This window comes from Mesoplodon bidens, assembly GCF_964165515.1.
Source record: "Mesoplodon bidens genome assembly, chromosome: 17".
NCBI lineage: Eukaryota > Metazoa > Chordata > Mammalia > Artiodactyla > Ziphiidae > Mesoplodon > Mesoplodon bidens.
In genome coordinates, this window is record NC_138174.1 from 65993213 (window position 1) to 66012566 (window position 19354).

General features: G+C 51.7%; 1 protein-coding gene across 2 annotated transcripts in view; it reads right to left on the reverse strand.

The window, feature by feature from the left end:
• Positions 1 to 931: 931 nt before the first annotated feature.
• Positions 932 to 19354, reverse strand: part of STK24 (serine/threonine kinase 24) — a 104492-nt gene continuing 86069 nt past the window's right edge. For both annotated transcript variants that reach the window (XM_081214639.1, XM_081214640.1), the window contains exons 6-11: positions 12472 to 12657; positions 10126 to 10271; positions 8280 to 8409; positions 7247 to 7315; positions 4632 to 4768; positions 932 to 1966 (exon numbers count right to left, since the gene is read on the reverse strand). In XM_081214639.1, coding sequence (XP_081070765.1) covers positions 1930 to 1966; positions 4632 to 4768; positions 7247 to 7315; positions 8280 to 8409; positions 10126 to 10271; positions 12472 to 12657 — 705 coding nt within the window. In that variant the 3' untranslated portion in view covers positions 932 to 1929. The remainder of the gene's footprint in view (positions 1967 to 4631; positions 4769 to 7246; positions 7316 to 8279; positions 8410 to 10125; positions 10272 to 12471; positions 12658 to 19354) is intronic.

The window sequence follows — 19354 nt, forward strand, 5'->3', positions numbered from 1 at the left end:
GTCGACCCTGGTGCTCTCAAGATCAGACAAGCAGCACGCCTCGGGAACATGCTCCATTTCTTGGATTCTTTCTCCAGCAAAATGGACAAAACTGATCTTTGGCTCATGCCTCACAGAGGGAAACAAACGGCTCTGTCATACAGAATACTCTCCGAAACACAAAATGAAATATTCTCAATTTTTACTGTTCAAGTTAACAAACTTGCACGATAGCAATTTGGTTCTATTTCCCCTAACCAAAACATATCCCTTACAGAAATTAATCCGAATCTACCTTTAATTAAAAAATCACGACGATTTTAAGAGTTTAAAAACCAGCTCCATTGCATTAACCAAAACAATAACCACCCCTCAGACGTCTCTAGCTCAGGCCACTGTCCTCTCCCTGTAACCTCCAGGCCACCGGGCCAGCAGATAACTGACCTTCCGTCCTCAGGTTTACCCAGTAACTTCCCTGCTGCCCAAAGCCTTTGTATTCCACCTCAAGAACTGCTACTCCAACAAGAGATGACAACGATTCGTATCAACAAATAAAAAAAAAAAATGTCACACGTACTCAGATCAGTCAAGAATGGCTGCAAGAAGTATTTCCCACCCCAGAGACCCAGAGGTTATTAACCCCCTTGGCAAGCAAGACGCTGCCACAAGCCAAGAAAAATACAGACACCTGGCGGGCACCAGCTCCTTTAAGAAAACCAGCAACCTTCCCTCCAGGTCCCTGGGAAGACAGCAGTTTTACAGATCAGCAATATTCACCCATATCTTCTCAGGACCATTTTTAAAAGTTGCAAAGGGAGCTGACATGGACATTCCACAGCTTGAATGTGGGCACTTCTTCCCAGAGCCTCATACACACACACACACATACACACACACACACGGCAGGTGCACTGCCCTCTCAAGAGTCATGTTCCAAGGCGAGTATGCAAAATCTGTGTTATAAAATTTATTTGTGTAAGCATTCAGACATGTTTAGGTGGGAAAGATGATACGCAGATTTCACTACAAGGTGCAACAGAAAACCCTACTGGAAGGACGGTACAGCTGGCGCAGGACTGGCAGGGCACGAATGAAAGTGAGACGAGAACGCTTCATCGGGGAGAAATTTAAAATAATAATTTAAAGCTTCATGAGGCAAGGTATGTTCCAATTTAACACACTAAGAAATAGTACCATCGATGAAAAAGCAAATCAACTTCTAAGTGTACCAAAAGGGTTGTAGGGCAAACAAGAGGAAAATTTGCATTTGTTGAGGTACAAATATAGGAGTGTTCCATAAGGGGGGGGGCGTTAATTATTATTAATGGCAAACCCTGCAAATACAAAGTCAAACCCAAATCACTGGTCACATAATTCAAAATTTACATGTAATAAAGGCAAGGCAATAGACTCAAGTTACGGTCTGTCAAATATTTACCCCACTGACAGTATCTACAGAAGCACTTGGCCAGTGTGTACACAGTGATCCCTATGCACGCCAAAAGGGTTTCCTTAAAAATGACACTATATACAAATCTGTACACTGATCCACCAGAGCGATTCTCCGTCTCCCAGGGAGGGGGAGTTATCAACGTAAAGCAGGATACCTGAGGTTTCATTTCTTCAGTCACCTTATCATAATCCCAAATATACATTTCAGGGTTTATTTTTGTTTCTAAAGACACTTTCCTTGATATGTGCACTATGGTTAGAATTAAAAACAAGAATAATAAAATAAAATAAAATGCTCGCTCGCAGGAGCTGACCCTCCCCACCCCATCTGGAGACTTCATCGGGCCCTGGACAGGCGACCTCGCTGTGGGGGGAATGGCCCCCCCGCGATGGTGCACCTCTTCAGCAAAGTCAGCAAAGGCTCTCGTTGACTTTTAAAAAGGAGGAGGATGAAGAAGAAAAAAAGGAAAAAAACAAAACCCAAATGCCAAAGGAATTTCAGTGGGATGAAGTTCCTCCACCACTTAGAGAGTATCTAGGAAAAAAACAAAAAGAGAAATAGAAGTAAATCAATGTCATTTCTCTAAATTAAAAACAAATTCATTTGCCAAACTAGAAGCAATAATCAAAATCCTAGTTTTTATAGACAACCCCAAGTTATAACAGATTAAGTGGCGCAAGTATCAATGGGCTAATTATTCCATAAAGAATTCATAGAAATTAAGAAAATCATGATTCCAACACTAAAAACTTTTCACAGATAAACAAAAAGTGAGAATGTGTTCAGCCTCCCAGGAGAGAAAAAAAGACACGAATAGAGTAGTAAATGATACACCTTCACTTATAATCATTTTTTAAAAATTGAAAAATCGATAATACCCAATGACACAGTAAGATCCCAAAGATGCACACGCATGCCAATTTGAGTGTCAGTGCAAGAAACCCTTTTTGGCCACACAAATATTGGTGCTTGTTCAAGTAATCCACTTCCTAGAACTGTCTGTTAAATTTTTTGTGATTACAATAACTAGGAAACAATTCTGATGTCCAACAGTAGAAAAATGGTTCATCAAGCAAGCTGAATGAACTAAGAGATTAAAAATCATAATAATATTTAAGCAATATGAAAAATACACCCAGGTTAAGAAGAAGTGTACACAGAATTATACATGTCTAGTTTTACACAATTTATTCTACATGAACACCCAAGAATATCTAAAGACTTGGGTAAGTTCATGACTTGCATACAACAGTGGAAGGCAGCGCACCCGAAACTATGATGGTGGGATGGGCACTTTCTCCTGTTGCCAGTAATTCTGCAGCACTGGCTCACTTTGGAATACCAAAAAGGGGGACGGGTGGCCGAGATTCCCTCAGCAGCCTCAAAACCGGGGTGGTCACCCAGCCACGGGAGACGGCTGAGGACGAGTTTAATGGGACCCGTAGCCAACATTCCAAAGAGTTCCTCTTTTAAGGCATTTAAAATACACGGCACTCGCCCAGGGGACAAACGATTAGGAAAGCACGCTTCAGCCACGGATCCCGAGACTCACTTTTCGAGAGACGTAAATGCCCAAGTCATGGGAGGAGGTGATGCCACACATAAGAATCCACACACTAACTCAAACTAAGATACACAAAAGCCTTTGAAAATGCTTTGGACAAAAGCTGGTCCTCGTCCTCTCTGATGCGACCCACTGGAGCGATGCATCCAGGAGCAAAACGGGTCTGAAGCGTCAGCGACAGCCACTGTGCTTTGGTGGCCTCTGGACAGGGGACACACGGGAAGAGCTCGGACAGCCCAAAAGGGACCAGGCAGGGAGCCCCTGGAGCAGGGTCATCTGATGGCTGAGGAGAGAGAGTCCCACGTCACGAAGGACAAGAGAGAACCAGAGAGAATGGGAAGTAAAGTGTTAACCGTAATGCAGACGGCAGGCAGTGACACCTGGGTTATGTACGGTCACACTCGCCACAGTGGCTCCCAGCACCGACTTCACAATGAGATGCGCCGTTTAAGTGTGAAACACATGCTGACTGCAAAGACTCAGCCCCACAACGAAGGTGAAAGACCTTTATACCGAAACGAAGACTTTGGATGCACCGGGTTAAGAAATAACGCTATTAAAACCAACTTCACGCAAAAAGCATACTGGAGTCCGTCAACTGCCTCAGAATCGGAGGCAGCCAAGTCAACAGTCTATTCTCCAGCCTCAACATGAGAGCAGGTTGGAAAGCTGGGACGTTTTCATGAGGGGGCCTGAGTTCCACAGAACACACCTGAGGTTTTCTCTGCTGTCCCACTTTAGAGGGACACGTCACAGGACAGCGGGCAGCCCCTCCATCACCACTTCCAAGAGGCAGAAGTGACCCTACACGCCCCAAACTTCTCCATGCGCCGTCCCGCCGACATCTCAGAAAAGATCTGAGACGCTCCTAATTCCCATCAAGGAGCAGCCATCCTTTAGAAAAAGCTCGCTTCCTGGACAACACACCTGGGAGGTGAATTTCAAAGCACTGATCTGTCTGGCGTTTCGGGGAGAGAGAAAGGTTCGGGGTGTGCAGGAGAGCTCCGGTCACAGAGCTGCTGGACGGTTCACCTCCGCTCTCTCCAACACCCCCAGGTGACTGCACGTGTGCGACCTCCTCCACAGGGAGGCTCCCCAAACAAGCTTAAGGGACCGGCCGGGGGAGAAAGATCGGCAGCCCCGCTTCCTCCTCACCCTGGAGCCCATGCCACCAGGGCCGCTGGCGGGGACAGGGCACACCCTGCAGGCTGCCGCGGACGGAGCCCCCTGCCACCATGATGAGGCTTCCGGCGCTTAGGCGGAGCCGAGGACCAGCACGGCCCTCACAAGGACCAGCACCTGTGTCCGGTCTCACAGAACTCACCGAGCCCCCATCTCCGGTGTTTCTGGACACCTGGCTTTGGAGCATAAAACCAGACGGAGAGTCCGGGCTCGGGACTGCACTCCTCTGGCTGGTCACGAGGCTGCGTCAGGAGAGCAGACCGGCACCCGGAAGTCACTCCGTGCTTACACAGCAAGAGTGGCCACCACAGAGTTCTGTGGTCCCTCCCCGAAGGGTCCAGGTTCACCTGGTGCCTTCACACAGACTCCTCTGATTCAGGAGAACAGCCTTCTCTCCCTCGATTCTGCTTCAAGCCCCCGGCCTGGAAGGTACCAGGCACGGGTGGCACTCACCTCTGCAGCCGCTGCACGAGCTGGGCCACCATGGTGTCCGAGATGCCGGGGCAGGCCTCCTCCGCCAGGTAGATGGCCCCGCGCAGCTCCTCGATGGACCGCAGGTTGCCTCCACACGCCTGGCCCTTCTCCTTCAACTGAAACCACCAAAGCGAGGGACGGCGTGACTCACCCGAGCACGGGAAGCCGCGGGCGTCTGTTTAAGGAGTGACACGACCCGACTGCCCCGGCCACAGGGTCAGCTCGGATCCCGCCCCTGCTGGAGGCTAGACTGGGCCTGAGTCCCACCCCCAGTCTCTACGCTTCCCCGGGAAGGAAACACGCCGGCTTCTGTGCGCCTTTCCGGAATGTGATCGTGGCATCTGCTCCCTCTGCTTTCTTTTTCTATTTCAACCCTCATCTTCCACCAGCAAAGCCATTTCACGCCCACTTGGCTCTGGTGTGCGCCCCGAAGCTGTGGTGCGGGCCACGCACGCAGAGCTCCCGCGGTTACCAGGCTGGTGCTGAGGCCTCCGGACAGACTGCCGTTGTGGGCAGGGTGCTGCCGAAATACTCCATTTCATGCAAACAGGCAACAGCCCTAAACCCTGGGAGGCTGATGTCCTCTCGGCACCTCTGCGCCCACGGGAAACCACGCCGGTGTCTGCAGACACCTCCCACAGTTTAAGGTCAACTCCCGTCTTTCCGGGATGCGCCCTGGTTGCACCAGGAGGAGGGGGGGAGAGCTGCTCGGTGCGCGACCCAGAGCCTCCAGCAGCTTCTCGGGCTGCTGGGACCACACGCCGCCACCCCGGCTTCAGGCTCACTCTACGCCCGTGGCTTCTCCCCTCCCAGCTACAGGGACAGACAGAGGGACAGGACGGGCCTGGCGCTGAGGCCGGAGTGCCTGTGCCTGTTCCACGGTGTCAGCGACCGCAACGGTCAGCCCGGAGGCGGCGCGTCCGTCCATCTGGGACCCCTGGCCCCTTAACGACTAAACACAGCCAGACTTATAAGCCCCGAGTGGGCAGCCCGCAGCCCGCAGCCCGCCACCCGACCTCCCTCCCACTCCCCCACCCCACTCCCCCACCCCACCCGCTGCTGCCCACGGCTGCCGGACGCACCCCGTCACCACCACGGGAGGGAGCCCCTGGCCCATACTGAGGGACGCCCGGGAACGTCCTCATCTGTAACATGGGGAGGCGCTCCTTAAGTTAGCGAGTTTGCGGAGTATTATGCAAATAATGCACATTGGACACTCTGAACGTGAGGTTACCAAACATTAATAACAAAAACATACAAGACAAGATGCCTGGGAGGTTACCTTTAGGGCAGCTGAACAAAATCAAAACATTAGTACATTTAGGATTAGTTCATTAATTCTGGATAATGCCTTCAGAATGGTTTTTTTTCATGTGCCCCACAAGAAACAGACGGCTTCGGACAAATGAGAAAATCTATGCCCTTTTCCCCAACTGCCCAACTATCCTAGTAAAATGCAGTCAGGGTCGTGGGCAAGCAGGGGAGTATCTGGAAAACCTGACGGGCCAATTGCCCAAAGAACCTAACAAAGAGCAAACAGGGTCCAACAGGCATCCCAGGCCAAGGCCGCAGGCAGAAAGCGACACAGAGGGGCCTCTGCCTGCCCTGTTGCTGTTCACTTTGCCACCTGAACCCAGAGTGTGCAGCGGTTTCAACCTGTCCCTTGGGCACACTCGTGAGACAGATCTGGGTCGGGGAAGGCCTGGGAGGACGGAGGCCAGCCAGGAGCACCGCCAAGGGGGAGGCACCGTGCGACTGGGGTTCAGGCCAAGCGGAGGACAGGGATGCGCCCATGGGTGGCACTTCCTTCCCACCCTGGGCCACCCACCTCAAGTCCAAGGATCCCCTGCTACAGCCTCCCTAGAGAGGAGAGCTCTGGATCACCACCCAAACAGAAGGTACTAGGTGACTCACTCTGAATTACCTTAAAGGCAGCCTGAGCCAGGAAGGGGTTACTTCCAACTTATCCTCCAATCAGCTACTAACCAGATGAACAATGTTCACCCTCATAAAACCCACTCTTGAAACACCTCCAAATGTTGTACGTATACACATACCTACAGGGGGCAGGGTCCCCTGAAAGGGCACAGGGAGGGGCCCACGTTTGCGGTGGCCGCTCGCCAGCAATCAGGGGCCCTGCTGGGTGAGGCCACTACCCTGGGGGCTCCACAGGTAACACGAGGACCCCAGGGAATCTGATGTCTCCTTAAAGTAAAAATCTGCTTTTCACGTTGCCATACGTAAGTCTGTCGAGGCAAAGATGTTAGGCTGCACCCAACTAGATTTTGTAGAAAGCAGCATAACTGAAGTTAAAAATTGCCCCAGTAACATACGGACTGGGGCTGGGTTGCTGACATCCCACGTGTACACTCCCGGCAGCGACACAGCGACAGTTCCCAGGAGGGGCTGGATGGAAGATGGCCCCCGGGAAAGCAGGAGGCGTTCCTGGAAGGCAGGGGCCCGTCCATCCCAGCTGGCCGCCCAGAGCCAGCCAGTCTAACCCCCCAAGTTCCACGGGCAACCCTGCCACAGACGGGGCAACTGCTCCCCCCTCTTCCCCTCGCACCTCCCCAGAAGTCAACTGGGCATCTTACCTCTGCAAACAGTGGAGAAATAATTGTAGATAAACACTGAGAGAAAGGCCTCTTTGGGATGTCTTTCATCTTGGGGGAGGAGGGGGAAAGTAATGAGAAATATTTAATACCCACATCTGCAATAATTCAGTCAACTTCAGATACACGTCTGCTGTAGCACCTGCATAGGACTGTCCCTACTGTGTTTTCACTGGACTACGGAGGACGACAGATACCACGCCTGGTGGGGAGGCACCAGAGCGCCAGGAAGTGGCACCCTGCGTGGACACAGGCGATGCTGAATTGCACCGCTGAGCCACGTATGGAGAGGACCTGACCGATGAAGGCCTGGAGTGGCACGCACATCAGAGCTGGCTGTTGGAAGTGGCTGTCCTATGACAGTGCTGCCTTTTGTTTCTTCTGCAGCCTCGATCTGAACACGCAGTGACTCCTAACTGCTTCTCAAAGCAGGATTTGTAGGGTCACCAGGGGACAGACAGCCACAGGTCTGCGCTTGCTGAAGAGAAACTACACCACTGTGCTTCACAACGATCCTAAAACTACAGCTTTCCATTAACTTAAACAGGCACAAAACCAATTCATCAAAATTAAGTACATAGGTACCAAAAGCAATATATTTATTTTTAAGAGTTCTTAAACAAAACTCAATCCCCAAATTACGGTACCTTGATGAGTAACGCCAATACGCGACACAGGCCTAGTCTCATCAAGAGAGCTGGAAGTCGTTTCAAACACTAAACCCACCTCCCCACTCCCCCGGTACGTGCAAGTGTAAGGAAACGCTGATCTGGCGGCAGGGCTACAAGAGCAGCATCAGCACCGCAGAGCGGACCGGAGTCCAGACTCGCGGGTCGGCCTCGCTGGGGAGTCAGAGCATCGTCTCCTCATGTGTCAATTCCCTGACAGCAAAATTCCACAACAGGCTGCGCTGAGGGCCCACAAAGACCACGAAACAGCAGGCTTCACACACAAGTGACTCAAAAATGCTGCTGACTGATGCCAAGTGTTAGTCACTCTGCACGAGCACACGTACCTTAGTTCTTTCTAAATCCGATGGCTGAAGAGCTCCATTCTCAAGACTCTTTGGATCTTTCTCCCGGATCGTGAAGATCCAGTCCCCTGAGTCGCTGCCTCCGGATGCTTGGCCATCTGTGTCCGTTTCCCTTAACACAGAAATGCAGGTGACCCCGTGAGTGAGCGCCCGCTCCGCGGGGAGGCTGCATGGGGAGACCCCCCCATGCTCCATGCCTGCCTCCAGTCCTGCCCACTCCCCTCCAGGCCCTCCTGGGCTGCAGAAGCCGACCCTGCCTCCGACCTCCCAAAGAGAGACCCCGTGGGAACACGGTTCCCACAGAGCTGCCGCACCCACACCGTCTCTCCTGCGTCTCTTCTCCTGGAGAAGTCTCCACTGGCTCCGTCCCACCACACCTGAGCGTGCAGTCCTTCTGCTCGCTCAGCGCCGCTCCCTGCCCTCGGCCACAGGGCCTAGAGGCGTCACCTACACTCCACACTCCCACCTCCGTCTCTTACCTTCCACCCACTCGAAAATCTACCCGGCCGAGGCCCCCTGTCCCCTGCCCGCCTCTGGACAAGGAGCTGCTGTTCCCTCCTTATCATCCTGCCTGCAGGCTCAGCAGCAAATGCTACCACCGATCACCCTCCTCCAGAGGCCCTAGACTCCTGGGGCCACACCGCGCCCAGATCTCCTCCGACCCGGCTTGCCCGCAGGTTCTTCCTTCACGCTGGTGTCTCCCCGCATTTGGTCCTCGGCCCCTGGCCCTTCTCCGCAGGTAGGTTCTCAGGGCTCCAGTGACCGTTCAACAGAGTGGTGGCTCTAAACCCATACTGTCTGCCTAGATATCCCTCCTCAACACCAAACCTCGACGCTGCTCTACACTGGACACATCCTCCTGGACGTCTGAACGTGTCCCATACCAAACCCAGCTTCCTGTGCCCTGGCCTCCCCAGACCAGCCTCTTCTCCACTATCTTCTCAGCGGGCCCACGACACTGCTGAAGCCGGACCGTCCCCACCTGTGGTACCCAGGCCCACGGTAAACGTCTGGACTCTCCCCGCCCGTCTCTTCAGCCCCATGCCCACCACCCTCACGGCTCAACATCAAGACCTCAGCGACGTCCTAGTCTGTGGTTCTCACCCCTGACTCTGCAATGGAATCCCGTGGGAACCTTGACAAATATTCTGGGTCTCATCCCACTGGCCTGGCACGTGGACCTGGGCCGTGGGTCAGCTTGAACTTCTGGCCGAGGGGTGAAGGGGCGCGGGCGAGGATCCGACTTGCAACGCCTCCACTCCTGGCCCTCCCCCTCAGGGCTCCCCTCCTCCTTCAGGCCGGAGCAGTCGGCCCCACTCTCCCCACCTCTACATACCCAATGGCTCCCAGACCTAATTCATCTCTTTAGCTAATGGATTTCCTAGATGCTTAACTTGACACCAGTTTATCGTAACTTCCTGGCACAGAGCTTTTACAACGCCAGGCATATACCAGAACACAACACAGAATCACTAATACCCTCACTTATATCTTTCTAGAAATATATTTAAAGCCATTTCGCCTGATCAGTAGCGTGTTAAAAGAAGGAAGAAGAAACCAGGTCCAGTTCTTTACGCACAGCTCTGTCACAGATTTTACTCAGAGAAGCTCCACTACCAACGAAAAGAGACTCAAGACTCCTAAATATAGTCCCATACTGACACAAGAAGCACCATCAGCCTGGATTTTTTTTTTAAGAAAAAAGAAACCTAAAGCCCACCCCAACCAAGAGATGAGAATGAACAGGCCCACATCAAGTACGGCCTGGGGCTGGGGACACGCGCCCTGGCCGCGGACGTCCCGCAGGACTCCGGCCGAGTGGACTCACGTGTCCGAGTCATCGGAGCTGGAGTCTTCGTGGCTCTGTTCGGCCTTCCACCTCTTGTACCTGTCGATGAGCTCAGTCAGGTAGGATGTTTTCTTTGCATTGCGGATGATGAACTTGTGCTTCAGTAACTCCTTAGCGGTGGGTCTCTGGAAAACAAACCAAACAAAGCAAAGAGAAAAAGCATGAGGTCAAGTTCTCTACATTCTACTTGACTCCACCCCAAAGGACAGACCTCTGCCTCAAAACGTCCAGCAACCAAGCTGATACGTAAAGACAGAGTCCTACTTCAAAGTTTTTTCCTTTACGACTGAGTCAAAGAATGTCATCTGGCTCCTGTGGGTGGGATCCCGTTCCCGGTGTGGACAAGGTATCTAGTACCTAATGGGGTCCTTAACATTCTGGAGGTAACCATCCGATGAAAACAGGAACCCTCTCCCCAGAAAAATGCATTTACAAAGAAAATGTTGCGGAGAATTTCACAGATCATCATTCAATCATCATTGCTAATGCTGGCAAGAGAGAAAACATGTTCTGTGTCACCTTGTTAACTTCCTATCTTACTGCTTGGCTCCATCCCCCCCAAACAATAAGATAAATGTTAATTTAAATGCAACTGGAAGAAAGCCAGGAGATGCCCGTTCCTTGGACGCTGAAAGGGTGCCCACATTCTCTTAGTTATCAGCCTTCCCAATTCAGAAATGCTGGTTTCCCAGGTCTGCCTTTTTGCTTGTGATCGGGGTGAGGACTTCACCCAGGCTCTGGGCTCCGCGTGGCCAGTGAACTCGGCCGCTCGCTCTGCCCTTGAGAGTGGCAAACCCAACTACAGGGAGTACGCTTCCCAGGAAAACCACGCAGCCCAAACAGGAGCGGCCGGCAGGAACACACAAATCACGTGAGTCAGACCGTGTGTCCCCACTTGCTCTAAATTACGAAAGCTTCCTAAACAAGAGCCAGGCATGCTTCTCAAACTCAACCCTGCGAAAAAGCTGGGTCACTTCAGGCATTTCTCAGTCCCCGTCCACGTGAGTGTCTAATTCCAAGCATCTCATCCTCTCCTCAGGGCGTCTGGGCTAGAGGTCGGGGTGGAGATGTGTGCACTGGGCCAGCAAGCCAACAGCACAAACACGCCTGTAATGGGAAGATGTGCAGGAACGTGGGTGTGTCTTCTTGGGGCTCGGAACAAACTCCTGACAACAACACTCCGAGCCCCACGGACACGAGGAACAGCAGCCCGCCCGGCACCCAGTGAGTGGTGTACTCTGTATCCCCCCCTGGAGGTTCTAAAAAAACGCTGCATTCCTCACTGAATTCCATTACCAAAACGGGAATCATATTAGAAAAGCATGGTGCTCTTGTAAAACTAACCACGTATTTTTAGATAAGGGTTCGTGAGAAGGGGAGGGGAGGGGGGCTTGGTTCAGGAGTTTCAGCCTGACCTTCGGCTAACCCTGCTGGAAAACTCAGAAACAAAACAAGGACGTGTGGTGCTCCACGCAACCCCAGAATACACAGACAACTTTTTTTAAAAAGTCCTAATTCAGGGCTTCCCTGGTGGCGCAGTGGTTGAGAGTCCGCCTGCCGATGCAGGGGACACGGGTTCGTGCCCCGGTCTGGGAAGATCCCACATGCCGCAGAGCGGCTAGGCCCGTGAGCCATGGCCGCTGAGCCTGTGCGTCCGGAGCCTGCGCTCCGCAAGGGGAGAGGCCACAACAGTGAGAGGCCCGCATAACGCAAAAAAAAAAAAAAAAAAAAAAAGTCCTAATTCAGAGAGAAAACTAGGCTGAAGCCATGCTGTCATCACTGCCACGTGGCTCTCCCAGAGTCAACTCAACAGCAAAGACAGTAAGAAGGAAGGGGTAAAGCAAGGTGGGGGTACATTTCTATCTCTTTCCTCTTTTCCTTCCTGACACATGCCCAGAAGAAACTGAAAACATTTACTTTAAATACCTATTTAGCCATATGTTTTTCAGGCCAGGCTTTGCGGTTACTAAAACGGCTAAATAGCCTGACCCTCCACTGTAAATATTAAAAAGGTATGATTCCACATATAATATTAAGGAGAACAGTCTTCAAGCTCAATGAGGCATGAGATACTAGAAAATCTGTAGATTTTCTACAGATTTAATTTTACAGAAAATAAGTAGATTTTTCATCCTTAAAAGATAAAATAACAATAAAAAACAAATTTGCAATTCAAAGAAATTAATCATATCCATTTAGAAAAAGAAAAATAAATGAAATCATGAAGACAGCTGATAATAGTGATTAAAGAAATGCCAGTAAGATGTATCCAGACCAATCAGGCCCCAGAGGAGGAGACGCCCGTTCTGATCTCAAAATACTCACAAAGCTCGGCTCCTTATTCAAACAGGCCTCCACAAACTCCTTGAGGGGTTTGCTGTAGTTTCCTTCCAGCGTCGGGGGGTTGTTCTTTGGAATGAGGAATAAAACCTTCATGGGATGCAGCTCGGAATGCGGAGGCTCCCCCTTGGCAAGCTCGATCGCCGTTATGCCCAGGGACCAGATGTCCGCCTGCAACAGCAAAGCATGCAAAGAGATGTACTTCAGAGGAAAAGCATCTCAATGTGCTTCTAAGGTTTTGAAAAGGATACTCATTCTTGACTCAAAATAAGAAAAGATAAGCCTTTGGTATAACTTCAAAATAGGCAACACCCAGGAGAAAAGCTAACACACAGAACATCTTCTGCCTCGACATGGAAGACAGCTCTTAACGATTTCTCCTCTTGCCTTTGCTGCTGGAGGTGGGAGACATCGACGCTCATCTAGGTCCCTGAGTCAAGGAAACAGGGAACCCGAGGTGAGCGGGGAGGGCGTGTCCGGGGGCCAAAGCACGTTTGCGAACCACCCTGTCCAGCGATGCTCAGAAGCCGGGCCTCGGACGGGGTTCAACGCCAGCTCTCCAGCTGGTCCTGCGACCTGAGACAACACCCAACCTGTGGAGCCCACCTCCCTCCTCTGTAAACTGGGAAGAACGCTAGGGTGGTCGTGCAGGATGCTTCACGTGGCACCCAGGACTTAGAGAGGATGCCCACACACCCACAGAAGTAGAGAACATCAACCTGAGGCATCCCCACATGCCCAGCACAGGGTTTAAGAGTGAACAATCCGCCACACAGGCTGTTTTATCGCCATTACAGCTTAAAGTAAATCACAGGTGCCATGACTTTTTTCCCCCGAGTACTTCAGTTTGCCAACGTAGGGGCTTTCAGCAACACCTAAAATTAACAATAATTACCCAATATCATGTACTAATTAAATTTTCTCAACTGTTCAAAACAAGTCTTCTCATGGTCTGTCTATCTGAATCAGGATCCAAGCAAGGCCCATATGTTGCTCTGACTGGTAGGTCAGCTAAGGCTCTTCTAATCTAGAACTGTCCACTCCAGTCTCCCCAGTGCCACTGACCTAAGGAGAAAGAGGCCCCAAATTCCAGATTCCTCTGGGTCCTTCCTGCTGCCGTGCATGCGTTCTTCAGTTCCTCACTTCTGGCTGAGTGACAGGTCAGTTACATCTAGAGCCTTGGTCATGTTCACTGTCAGCAAGAATCAGGCGCCGAGCGGGGCAGCCGCTGTCCAGCCGCCCAACCCCTCCTGCCCGGCCCAGGCTGTGGCCACACCTGCTCAGTGCAGAGATGAATGGGTTCCCTGACCGTGTGCTGGGAATGAGAAGCGCTCTGGTTGGCAGCATTTCTTTTTTTTTTTTTTTTTTTTTTTTTTTTTTTTTTTTGCTGTACGCGGGCCTCTCACTGTTGTGGCCTCTCCCGTTGTGGAGCACAGGCTCCGGACGCGCAGGCTCAGCGGCCATGGCTCATGGGCCCAGCCGCTCCGCGGCATGTGGGATCCTCCTGGACCGGGGCACGAACCTGTGTCCCCTGCATCGGCAGGCGGACTCTCAACCACTGCGCCACCAGCGAAGCCCGGCAGCATTTCTCACAAGCCAAAACCAAGCCACAGCAAAGAAGACAGAAGCTGGAAATGAAGCGGGACCCCACAGGCAGGCAAAGAACGAGGCGAGGGGCCCAGCCTCCTGGACGCGGCCTCCGCGACCTCCCTGCTCCCGTCACAGCACCGCAAACCCAACCTACTTCCAGGCAATTCCGTCAGAACCTAACACATCCCTCACTCTCACCCCACGGCAGGGAAACGGAAAGGCTGGAACACTGAGCAAGCAGGTCACCCCAGGACCCAGATGTTCCCAACGTCTAACAACCTAGAGAGGACTCACCTGCCACGTTCCCACAATCCCAGGACGTACGAGAAGTCCTAGCAACAATCTCCCCTGGGCAGCGGTGGGTGGGGATGATGCCCACCACACCTTCTACTTCCTTCTGTTCCAGTGAAGGTGGGAATAACAGACAGCAAGCCTTGTTGTAAACTCTTTGCCCTCAGTTTGTACTAAAGGGATGAATCTGGAAGATCCAGTGTCGGGAGTAATGCTCCTACCTTCCTTTCCTCTGCTTTATTTTACACGGGTACTACTTTAAAAATCAGCAGAAGTGTGATGCGTTCCAGGGTCTGACCCCCAGGAGGAGGAAGCTGGGTGCAGTGAGCATCTGTAACCGTGGTGGCCGCAGGAGGACAGGAGGAAGGGCACAGGTACAAGGAGAAAGGGCGAGTTGCAAGAACAGAGGCAAAAACGATGCGTACACGACTCCTGTACGGTAGCGATTCCTTTCTCAAGTCTGCAACTCCACAGCTGCCTGCCTCTCTTGGATTTCATTCAACTGCTATTGTTTGCTATGCCTGCCACTCGACAACAATCTGGCTTATGGCCATGTAGATAGAAATGATCCCTGATGGATGCACCTCCAGACCCCCCAGCGTCCCGTAATCACTTAAACACACTCTGTTTCTGGAAAGCCCAGCCGATGATGGTGTCTGCTAGCAGCCTGTCACGGGAAATGAGCCTGTGCTCATTTCCTTCAGAGACCCGAGGGCTTGCTCTCAGGCTCCGGGCCGGACAACTGACAGGCGGCAAGAATTCAAGGACCGGCACCTGCTTCCTGTCGGACAACACAGACCGACTAAAGGCGACTGATGTAACAGCCTGCCCAGCCCCACCCATAACGCGCCTCCGAGGTCTTCAGAGAAGAGGCACAGGTACTGCTCTCACCTTCTTCCCCTGGGAGGGTCACCAGTAGAGCCACATCAAGACAAAACGTGTGTCACTCCCCCAGGCAGCCAGGCCAGGAGCCCGAGCCTCGGCCCGGCCCGCCCCTTGAACTTCTCTTTGGATCCTCCTAAATCAACCAGGTGCCAGGTGTGCCGCTCTTGACCGCTCGGCGTCCTGGGTCCCCACTTCCTGCCCCTGGCTTAGTGCAGAGCTGTCCCCTGTCCCTGGGACTTCTGTGGGGGGCTCCCGAGAGGTCCTCCTGCCTGCAGGCTCCCTCTGCAGACACCTAACATCCTGCTGCCTAATTTGGAAACCTTGACTGGCGCTTGAATAAATAGCAAGCGATTCGGCATTATGTAGCAAAAACCATAAAAATATCCACATTCGTTGAAACCAATTAATTCCACTTCTAGGAATCTACCCTAAATAAATTTTATATTTAGAAAATGGTAAAGGCTGCCCAAAATATTCAATAGCAGCATTACTTATGCTAAACCTTAGAAGAATGATTACGTTGCTATGGCACATTAACTTACTGAAGGATCAAGTACTCAACAACAATGCTGATAGACAAACTCAATTGTACTTACGATTCTCTATCATGGTATCTACGAAATCTGGCATCAGATTTAGAACATGTGTCTGGATTTTAAAATAAAAGTTATGTGGGAAAGGGCAGTCATTTTCCAAAGCAATTAAAATTGAGGTGTAAGAAGAGAACTGTTTTACCACCATGTGGGAAAGACAGGAAATTTAGCTATTAAGAGAAAACAAACAGTGGTTTTCAATAATGAGCCTAAGTCCAAAGTTACAAAGGCAGGTGCTCTGAACTGCAGATATTTCTTCGTGAACAGATTTTTTTTTCCTCTGTATGTGGTTAGTTCTGGATAGAATTCCCCTAAAAGTGACAACACAAAATTATCTGCTACTGATGAGCAACAGGGGTGAGGGGATGCGAGTGGGGTGCTACCAGTATACAACAACTCTCCAAATCCTTGCAAAGCCAAGTTAAGTAAAAGTAAGCTGGCTACATCTCTGCAGACAAAATACAAATTTAAGTGGCATAAAAAATGTATGTATACCAAATATTGTATAAAGAACCACAAGAGGGGGACTTCCCTGGTGGTCCAGTGGTTAAGAATCTGCGCTTCCACTGCAGGGAGCATGGGTTCAATCCCTGGTCGGGGAACTAAGATCCTGCATGCTGCGCAGCGTGGCCAAAAAAAAAAAAAGAAAAGAAAAGAACCACAAGAGGAAGAGGGAAAAAACCATGGAGAACCCCAAGTAACAGTTATAACTAGTCAAAAACAGAGCTCATGGATTTAATAGAAACTATTTGCTTAATTAGAGGCAATATTTAGGAACACATTAACATTAGTAAGTGGCATCTAGAGGTAGAAAACCATTTATGAGCAGCTCCATAGCAATACACAGCCCAACCATCACCTCATGCTAGGATACAACCTGTCATGAGTCCCCAGGCTGGATGCTTTTCCCACTCACATCCTTCCCCACCTCCAGGGCGCATTAGCCAGGAGGTGGGTAATTCCTGGTCCTGAGATGGACCAGGGGAGTCCATGGGCTGGGAAAGGAGTGCCAGTCACGTGCCAGTGGACAGGCTGGCCTTTCAGATGCCAACTGACGGCCAATCCCACTGTGTTTCCACTCGTCTTTTTTTCTTCCATCAACACATCACTGTTTCCATCTTTCACCATGGTTAGACTGCAAACAGTTATTTCAGACATGACTGGACACCAAAATAACTTAGCTTGTGCTTGGGTACGAGGCCTACAGATGCTTTTCTTTTCATCTCATTTTTTCCGGTACTTTGCAGATTAAAGACTATGTGCTGCTTTTGAGACCAAAAAAAGGGAAAGTTATTGACAGGAGAATACTGACCCTGGCCCCTCAGCCTCTACAGGAGTCGTCTGGTTAACAGGAAGTCTACCACGTTCTTCTCCTCAACCTACAAATCCAGCGCAAACGGCTCTCCTCTCCCCCAGTGGGCTTGGTCTGAACGTCCTTCCCTCGTCTCTGAAGGGCTGAAAAGCCTGCGTCTGTGAAGCCCTCCCCAGATCACTCCGACCTCCTCTCAGCGCCCCTGCACCCCGTTCCCTGTCAGAGCGCCCGACATGCAGTGTCGCGCTCACTCACTGAAGACGTAAATCTTCAGCACAGCGCTGGGCTCAGCTACGGCAAGGACAGGAGGGATGAGTACAGAGAAGGGGACAAGGTCCTCACCCAAGTCTCCAATCCATCCACTGACACACCATCCTAACATCCTTACAGAGGAAGGGGAAAAAGATGGAGCTTCTTCGCCGAAGACCCCGGCTCCATCGTTGGTCCCACAGGCTTCCCGGGGGCAGGGCAGAGCTCACTCCTGGGGCCCCGTCTCCACAGCCTGGGGACTCCTTACACTAAGCCACCCCAAGTCACCTTAAAAATAATACGCCTCTTGAGGCATATGGGCCAACACGACTTAGACATGCTGTGCTCAGATCAAGAGCTGAGGTTGGCATCAGCAGCCCAGGCAGATGACAAGGGGCCAAAGGTACTGGTTCCAGAGGTGACTGTGTCAAGCAGGGCTCTAGACGTACACACGAGACTGAAGGCCAACACCCCCTTTAGTTCAGGGACATGAGGATGCTGGCGAGGCAGGTACAGTCCATCCTCACCCCAACCCCACCTGCCTTTGAGAAGCAGCACGTGTGCCCCAACGTGAAACTGCCGAGAGCACCCTGCTCCCCAGGGACCCCGGGGCTGCGAGCTCTGGACCTGTCATGCGGAGACCAGTGGGGAAGCTGGCTAGACATACATGCAAGGGCAGAAGGGGGAGCTGGAAAGAAGCCGGGTGTGTGTATCAGGAGAGAAGAGGTGCCCGTCAGAGCGCGTAACCGCCCCGCCAGACGAGCCTCAGACGGGGGCAGTCACTGCAAACAGGTCTTTAGTCAGGCACTGCTCCAGACAACGGCTGCCAGCCCAGGGGCAGGGGCACATCCCCCCAGCCTCAGGCCCCAGCGCCTCTGGCAGCCTTTCCCGACCAACCTCAGGACTCCGGCCCTGAACCTTATCTGCACTTCCCACACCTCCTGCGTCAACAAACCTGGGAAGAGAATTTCACAAACATCTTCACAATGAGTTCCAGCTAAGAGTTGTTGGGTCTGATCCAAGCAAACGAAAGAACTGGCTTTTGCCATAAGCCAGAGTAAAAGGTAAGGGTTTGCACGAAATGTGACACGCTTTCTTAAGCTCCCCAGCCAAGCGTGCATTCCCTGTAAGTTTGCGACATTGTCTTTTAATCTGCCTTAAAAAAAACACCACAGCATCTACTGATCACACAAGAGCATTTTGATCTCGACAGCTCCAGGGAAAAGGTGACAAAGCTTCACGATGTCATGGGATCGCTACAGTGCAGGCGGCCGCCTTCAGCAAACACCCAGAGAGGCCCTGCCCAGGAAGAAAGGCGGGGAAGGAAGGTCTCAGGCAGCCCGGACAATTCTTGAAGAAGTGTGAGGTGAGCAGTGATGAGTAACACTGAAAAGGTAAGACCTGAACCCTGAGTCCCAGGGGCCATGGTTGAGCAGCTAACCGACCAGAAAGGAAAAGAAGAGAAGAACCAGTGGGGTGTAATCAAATGAGTTAAGAAACTTGGATTCTAGCCCCAGCCCTGCCAACATCTAGACCTGAGAACTTTGATAAATGGGCCTCAGCTTAAAATAAAGAGAATGGACTGAACACACAACTTCCTGCTGAGTCGTAAAACGGTACAACGCCAGGACAAGAGACGACAGCGAAAACTGCTTCTGGATGTGGAGGTGAACTCATCCCGGGCGAGGCACTCACAGGCAACAGACACACCAGAGACTCCACAGCTCTGCTATCTGGAGCGCTGAAAACCTAATCGTCACTTACTGGCCATTGGCTACCAAGGCCACGAGAACGCCTGTGGGAGTCACGGCCACCAATACAGCTCAACAGTGAGAGGGCCAGGTCCACCTCTGCCGCGACGGACACGCGCCCCAGCAACTTCCAGCACCAGCGCAACAGCTCACCACGCCAAGCTTAGGTCCCCAGGAAAAGCCACCCTACGCTCCGT